The sequence below is a fragment of the Corvus cornix genome, chromosome 1 (genome assembly GCF_000738735.6).
Source record: "Corvus cornix cornix isolate S_Up_H32 chromosome 1, ASM73873v5, whole genome shotgun sequence".
NCBI classification, from domain to species: Eukaryota; Metazoa; Chordata; class Aves; order Passeriformes; family Corvidae; genus Corvus; species Corvus cornix.
This window is the reverse complement of record NC_046332.1, coordinates 54,903,176-54,911,068: the sequence shown is the minus strand read 5'-3', so window position 1 is coordinate 54,911,068 and position 7,893 is coordinate 54,903,176. Positions and strand designations below refer to the sequence as shown.

The following is a 7,893-nucleotide window of genomic DNA, read 5'->3' as shown; positions in this document are numbered from 1 at the left end:
AGATGAAGACAGTTTTTACCTTATACATCAAAAGAAGAAATGTTACATGGCTGACAGTATTGAAGGACTTCTAGAAAGATTGAGGCAGCTGCTGCCATTATCTAGAGTCTGATACACAGCTGTATGGAGAGCTTTAACTGGATGCTGTATTGTCTGATTTCCTTCTTGGCTGTGAAAACTTGTCTAACTGGGATGGACTGTAAAAACGCCTGGATTTCTGTCTGATCACCAGTGCCACCGTCTGGCTCTGACTGTCAGCACAAGGTGGTTGTAAGCCCAACTTAAAACCTTAAAAACAACAGTTCTTGGAAATGACACATTCAGCTTTTCTTTACTTTTTCTCTAAAAAAGAAAAGATAACAATCTTGGCTACTACCAGGCAAACCCCTAGTGAGTCCAATTAAACTCACTCAGGTTTGTATAGGCTTGGCCTAGTTCAATATCTGACCTACAACTGCAGAGATTGTGCAAGGAATGCACTGTAGGATCCTAGTAGATATCCAAAGATTTTGCTAAATCTCCAGAAACAGCTTCCTTCCTATTCAAAGTTTAAAATAGTGAGGTTTCTTGCTAAAGTCAGAATAGCTTTTTAACACAGGATTGAAGCCCTCTCTGAAAAGTTGTATTCAAAGCTATAAAGAAGAAGGGAAAAGGTACATTACAAATGAGATAGAAGGAGCCAAGAAGTTTTAACAGGCAAGCAGGCCAAATAAAGCATCCTGGAAGGCTCGGGCGTTATGAATAGACGTGAATTTGCTTTATTATGAATTTATCACATTCACGCAGTGACAATGGTACAATCTGATTTATTTCCCAGACCTTGTAAGCTCCACTGGTTGATACTTTATAGCTGAAAAACATCCGGAGAGAGGAACAAGAACATGTTGCAAGAACATTGGAGTGAGGAAGGGAAAGCCTCTGCCAAGACCATGAGTTCAGAGGGTAGAAAATTTTTAAGAAGAGATTTATCAGGGGCTGAAAAAGCATCCCAGTACCTGTGGAAAAAACCACCCTGAGCTTTCCAGAGCACTTCTAGTTGAAGACAGGAGGGAAGAGGCCACTTCTTTGGTATGGTAGATGAGTAAACAGGTTTAGCTAATGAAACAGCCAATATCAGAGAAAAAAACTGACTTTGAAGCAAAATGAGAATAATCCTTCAGTGGTGTCTACCTTGCCTAACATAGCACATCTTGCAGATGGTGAATTCTCTCTGCATTGCTTGTCTGCAGGAGACATCGTGGTTGTCTCTGGACAAACTGCAGAGGTCTATCTAACAGCATGAAACTATTCACCGCACCCATTTGCAATATGAACAGGTTATTCCATCTCTCCTCCCAGTCATACAGAAAAGACAATCCAGAGTACTTCACTGAAGCTGCTCCGGTGTTTCTCCTGCAAGGATTTTGACATCTGTCCTAGCAAACAGGCATTTAATGTGTGCACTCTCGGGTCTGGATAGGTGCATTTTTCTACAGAATACAGTATGAACATTAATCACTAACTCACCATCTCTCCCAACAGAAGAACTGTGAAACACCAGGGAAGACTGGTAGGTGAAAGGTTCAATGAAAACAAAAGGATTTGGTTTACAAAAATGATCTTTTCAGCTAAACTGTGGAGCTCCTTGCACAGATGCTGCAAATGATGGAAATTTACGTGGGCTCAAGAGGAATTCTTAGCAGGTTTAAAGAAGAGAAACAAGAAGAGGGTTAGTAAATACACAAAAGCCACCTCTGCCTTGAGAAGCCACTGAGCCACAGATGGCTGTAGAATAGTAGTCAAAAACCCTGTCATGATTTCTTGTCTACTATATTCCAAACATCCATTCTGGACCTCCAGGTACTATCCTAGATGGATTTTTGTCCTAACAGACACTTATATTCTTCTGATTCAGGGTCCCCTGGGACTGAGTACACTCAGAAGTTTCATTGAAGTGTACTGAAGCACAATTCATCTTCACCAGCCTATGAGTTGCCCAAGGTCACTTAAAATGTTAATGGCAAAGCTACAAGTAAAACAGAATTGTCTCACCACCTTCACTCATTCTGATGACTCAGTCCTGTCTGTACACAGCAAAGAAATAATTAACAAGCAATGAAGATAGCACACATGTAGTACAGCTCTAATTTGTCCTGTTGCTCTTGCACTCACCATTATTCTCTCCATATGTAAATGTGATCAGAGGTTATTTACATTTCAACATAAAAACAACATATTGCACTTTGCCAGATTCCACTAATAGTGCTTATGAAGCCATACTATTACAGCAAGCAATGATATATGGTAAAAGACAGACATTTAATGGAAGCATGAGATGTCATGGAAATAATTCTGCTTAAATAAAAGTGAGGAAACAGTTAACAATGTTACATTTTCAGTATCAGGGTTCAGGATAACAACCAGTTGCTTGACTGCAAGAGAAGAAAAATCTTCCAAGTTCAAATTTCAGCCAGCTGGCACTGCTGGCAGGACTTTGGTGCCATGCACTACTGTCACATTCCACCCAGCCTCTGTATGCCAGCTTTGCAATGTAAAATATTTAAATACAATCCTCACATCTTCCAGTTCATACTTCTGCTAAGCAAATGTGAATGTATAGTAAATTCCACAGCCAGGGAACCGTGTGTATGAAATTCTCAGAAAGATGGATGTTTTCTGGTTGTGTAGCTGCTTTTCAATAAGATGTTGTACACTGTGTGCTTTTCTAACCTGCTTTCCCTATGTGTGCTCTTTTTAGAGAACAGCTGTGTAGTCTTTTTAATCTGACATAAATCTGGCCTGTCACTAACATGGTTAGTCCCACCATTCTTGTTCCCAGCTGCTCTGATTCACTGCCTCCCTCATTTATGAACCTGAGGTGTAAATTGCATCAGGGAACACATCCTGCTGAAAAAGTAATCTCTCTCCCAGTTTGCTGAGTCAGGTTTGGTTTTCTGCTATGTTTAATCTGATTGAACTCTGTCCTGTCCCCTCCCTGTGCCACCCACAGCATGCTAGAAAACAGATTAATGAGAAAAAATGGGGGGTTTTGATCCAGATATATAGCTCAGATGTATAGTTCATTCAATAACAGTGTCATTCAACAACACTTCAATCAATAACAGTGTTAGCATAAGGAAGAAGGGATTAGGCCTGAAAAGTAGCTGCCTCTTTTCCAGTAGCTGCTGGACACATGCTGGTTTAAATTCACTCTTTTAGCTGTTTGTCTCACAGAAGTACTTTGTCAGATAAAATATTAATAAACAAGTTTAGAAGTACATATAAATCATAATCTTGCAACATTTTCAACATACTACTGTGGCAGAGGATTTTGCTACTTTTTCATTCTTGGTTTATTCCCATATCTTTCTTCAGTGGATGTCTGTTCACTATCAAACTCAGAAAACCAGCCTATATTTACTTCATAATCTGCAAAACCTAGCTGCATAGGCATGTCCTAAATAAATCCTAGAATGAAACCAATTAGAACAGATTCAGTCAACAAAATGCTTATTTTCATACAGTATTCTTTATATTAATGATCACAAATTTAAAGTGAAAAAAATTGAAACAAATCTAAACATCCGTATACAAGCAGATTTCAAAACCTCAACAAAAAATTAGCCATTTTAAAGTTCTGTAAAAGGGTAATACTTCACATCTTTGTTGTGATCAAGAAGATGGTAGAGAGGAAGGGAAAATCTTAGCCTACTGACAAATAAAAATATATTGTTTATAAAAACATACTTTTTATACTCTACATAATCATCTTCATATAATATTTTCATTTAATTGCATCCTGATGACATGGTAAACAAGCTTAATGACCCTATGAACTTTTTTTTGTATTTAAAAATAAATCAGTAGAATGACACTGGGTCACCCTCAAGACGTGTTACTAAATGCTGTTTGGTAAAAGGTACAGAAAAATGGTGTACATAGAAAGTAGAATGTTTTCATTGTTCAGGTAAAAAAATTTGTGGTGTTTTAATGTATTGGACCAGCATAAGTTTTGTGGGTGAGGAGGAGTCTTTGATATGGCTTTTTAAAGATCATTATCTTCTTAAAATGTAAATACAGAAGTGATATAACTAACTGATGTTTCATCTGGAGATTAGGATACTCCAGCTGTACCAGGGAGACACATACAAATGAATGAGCTTGGTTTACGAAAAGTCTTGTTAGCTTGGCAATTTGCCCAAGATTATTAATTTGTTATTGTTATTATTTACAAATGTCAGTAATTCAGGGTATGGGCTGACATCACAGTTAAGCAGCATGGCCAAATACTGTCAAAGGGCAACCTTGCTTCTAGCACACTCGGCCATTCACTCCTGACATGCACTTCATGCCAACACTGGGACCCATCTCATGCTGTATTGAGCCAGTTCAGGCAATTAAACCCCAGAAAACTGATCCCAGAAAATGTGATTAAGCTTCAGCCAGTTTGGCCCTGTGACCTTCATATGTAAATAAAAACATCTATACATAGTTATTTTAAAACCTTACCAAAAAACCCCAAACATTTTGAAAGGTCTGGAAATAAAAACTTCTTTGTTGTGATCAGTAGGCTGAAGAAGGGGAAGATCTGACAAATTTTATAGTTGTTGATAAAGAAAATGAAAGCTTGTATCTTGTATTCTACATATCTCTGTAATTTACAAAAATGCGAAAATGAGGGTAAATATTTGCTAGCAGAAAGTTTTATTTCTTCTTTATCAGTCAGGAACTGTTATTCTGCCTCTGGAGCTCTACTCAGCTAAGTTTGTAGCTTCCTTTTAAAAGAATGCAAACGTGACACTTCAGAGTCAGACTCTTCACAGACCAGAAACTGTGGGCTAATCAAAGAAGGGCCACTTTTTAAATTTTGAACAAATCTGCAGTCAGAGACCGTGTGGCTCCCTGACCTTTAAAAACCGAGTCGTATCTTACTTGTTTTCAGCTGCCCCTCATTTGCACAAACGCTTTTTCTATTCCGTATGACCTCACGAGTCCCTGCGCACTCAAAGGCAAGGAACCCCAGGCGAGCAGCAGGACAGAGCACCTCTCCCTCTCCAGCCTGCCTTGGAACCTCGCCACCTTCCACACCAGCGACGTCACCGCCACGCGCATCTTGCGCGCTCCTGACACGCCCCCGGGCAAGGGCCTCCCAAAACCCGGGCTCCCAAACCCTGATTGGCGGATCCGCCCCCGCCCGCCCGCGGCGGGACGGAGCCTCGCCGAGCGCCCGGGGCTGCCATGGGCGAGGAGGCGGCGCAGCCCCGGCGGCCCGGGATCGGCGTGGGGGTGGTGGTCACCAGCGCCGCGCACCCCAACTGTGTCCTCCTGGGCAAGCGGAAAGGCGCGCTGGGCGCCGGCACCTACCAGCTCCCCGGAGGCCACCTGGAGTTCGGGTAGGAGCCCCGCGCTCTCCCTCCCGCCCTGCCCTTCCGTGTCCTGAGGCGCCGTGCCGTGCCGGGCCGGGCCTTCCCTTCCCTTGCCCGCCCGCAGGGAGAGCCTGGCGGAGTGCGCGGCGCGGGAGACGCTGGAGGAGGCGGCGCTGCCGCTGCGCCACGTGCGGTTCGCGTCGGCCGTGAACGCGGTGTGCGCGTCCCAGCGCTACCACTATGTCACCGTGCTCATGAAGGGCGAGGCCGAGCCGGGCGCCGAGCCGCGCAACCAGGAGCCCGACAAGAACGAGGGTGAGTAATCATCTAGTTCCAAGCCCCCTGCCACGGGCAGGGGCACCTCCCACGAGATCAGGTGGCTCAGAGCTCCATCCAGCCTGGCCTTGAACACTTCCAGGGATGGGGCATCCGCAGCTTCTCTGGGAAACAGAAAAGCTGCTCAGGCAAAAGGACTCTGGATGTAACAGAGAACTTGTCTTTGTATTGGTAGTTTCTGCATGATCCATCCAGACTTGCAGAGGAAGAATTGTTGTATCACAGAAACACAGAATATCCCGAGTTGGAAGGGACACCCAAGCATCATCTTAATCCCATTCCTGGCCCTGCACAGGACAACCCCACCAATCCCACCTTGTGCCTGAGAAGATTGTCGAAAAACTCCTTGAGCTCTGTCAGGCTGCACTGTGGAGCCTGTTCCAGTGCCCCACCACCCTCTGGGTGAAAAGCCTTTTGCTAACGTGCAGCCTAAACCTCCCCTGACACAACTTCATGCTGTTTCCTTGGGTCCTGTCTCAACTCTATACTCTGATTTTTCTTCCTTCTTTTTTTTTCTTTTTTTTACCCCCTACAGGCTGGGAATGGGTCAAATGGGATGAATTTCCTCCAGCAGATCAACTGTTCTGGGCCTTACGCTGTTTAAGAGAGCAAGGTTACAATCCCTTTACTGAAGAGCTGGATCATCTAAAGGGGTACACAGGAAGTCACCAATTAGAGTAAAAACAAATTGTATGTTATAAAAAACTAAAGGACAGACCTGCTTTTTTTGGTGTAGAAGAAAAAAAGATTTAAAGTGCTCACCCTGCCCATGTGAAAATATTACCTTTACCAAAGAAGAAAATACGAAATGTTTCAGTGCTTTTACCATATTTCCAATGACGGTTGTCTCATTTCAGATCCACTTCCACGTCTAGTTAACAATTAATGCTTGCTTTTACAGAAAACTCAGTGTTTTATCTAGTTAATCTTTATATTGATGAACAGCCATTTGGAAGTCAGAACTAGCCAGGGAAGCTTACTCACTTGGAAGCAGTTGCAGCAAGAAAACTTACTTGTTTAAACCTGCTTTCCTGTAATTATTGGACCGATTTTAAAACTTAGCTTTGTCTCTTAGCTTCAGTTATGAAGCTACTGCCATGAACAAAAGTTACATTTAATAGACAGTGTCTTTTTCTCCTGCAGACAGCAGTATATACTTGAAAATCAAAGGAGTATTATAAATGTGAAAAAATTGTCGTGACTTATTGCAGGGAATGAAAATTCCCTGACCCTTCTTGCCACTTGCTTTCACAAGAGAATTCTGTTTAGAGCCTCAGTTACATTGCATTTATCTGCAGAAATGTCTCAGATCTCTGCAGTTGATCTGAATTTATGTTATTGAGCTCTTAAAATGGAGAGGTGCCTACTCTACTAGGCTGACACAAATCTCATTTTTAGATGTAGCTCCACGGCAAAGTCATACTTTGTGGCTAAAGAGTTGTCAGTATTAAACAGCACAGATGGGTGTCATTCTGTATGGCTACTGAGATTTGGTAAAATTGTAAATTTTGATTGATTAAATGACTGAGTTGTTAGTGGATGAAACTACAGTACCCAACAATACATACAAAACCAAGGAGTTCATATTTTTTTCTAGAATCTGTAACCAATCTTGATTATTTTCTAACTGTAAGTCACTAAGATACCAGCAATTAATTTTAGGATATAACTTTTAAAGAAATCCCTAATTCGCTCATTTTTTTCTTGCCAGGGTTCTTTTAAAGCACAGCTCTTGTCTATTTCCTTTAGATATACTCATTGTACAAAAATGTTGTAAGATACCTTTAATTTCTTTTGAACAAAACACAGGCACAATACTGAGAGATTAAAATTGCCTGAAATTATGAATTGATTTCTCAGTTCTTAAGAGAAATCATCTTGAGGGGTTTAAAGCTCTTCCTTACTTTGTACACCCATTTTTTTAAACAGAGATGGCTCTTCTTGCTGAGAAGCAGACAGTGATGAGGCGTCAGGATGCTACTGCCCATGGCAGTCCTGTTAGAGTTTGAAGTATTAATTACATGCAACTTCCCTTAGGACAGGTACCCATTCTCTGAAGTGAGGAAAGATGTTACACGGCAGTTTTGAAATGGGAAATATCACTGAAAAGTCCTTTGCTACTGTACCTTTGTAAAAAGCTTATTTTTCTATTCAAAAGTGGAGATTAGCTTCCTGAAAGCAACCTTATGTACACTAAAAAATTATTCCATTC

The 7,893-nt window shown here is 41.7% G+C and overlaps 1 protein-coding gene across 1 annotated transcript; it reads left to right on the top strand.

The window, feature by feature from the left end:
- The first annotated feature begins 4,555 nt into the window (after nucleotides 1-4,555).
- Nucleotides 4,556-7,265, top strand: NUDT15 (nudix hydrolase 15). Its single transcript, XM_010400443.4, has 3 exons — nucleotides 4,556-5,372; nucleotides 5,470-5,660; nucleotides 6,217-7,265. Exons 1-3 carry the CDS (start codon nucleotides 5,218-5,220, stop codon nucleotides 6,360-6,362), a joined length of 492 nt encoding a protein of 163 aa, XP_010398745.1. The 5' UTR covers nucleotides 4,556-5,217; the 3' UTR covers nucleotides 6,363-7,265.
- Nucleotides 7,266-7,893: the final 628 nt, after the last annotated feature.

Excerpts from the sequence above, each read along its gene's own strand:
- NUDT15 (XM_010400443.4), top strand. The coding sequence starts at position 5,218 with ATGGGCGAGGAGGCGGCGCAGCCCCGGCGGCCCGGGATCGGCGTGGGG. Across the intron at positions 5,373-5,469 it reads GGAGGCCACCTGGAGTTCGG|GGAGAGCCTGGCGGAGTGCG; the intron begins GTAGGAGCCCCG and ends GCCCGCCCGCAG. Across the intron at positions 5,661-6,216 it reads GGAGCCCGACAAGAACGAGG|GCTGGGAATGGGTCAAATGG; the intron begins GTGAGTAATCAT and ends TACCCCCTACAG.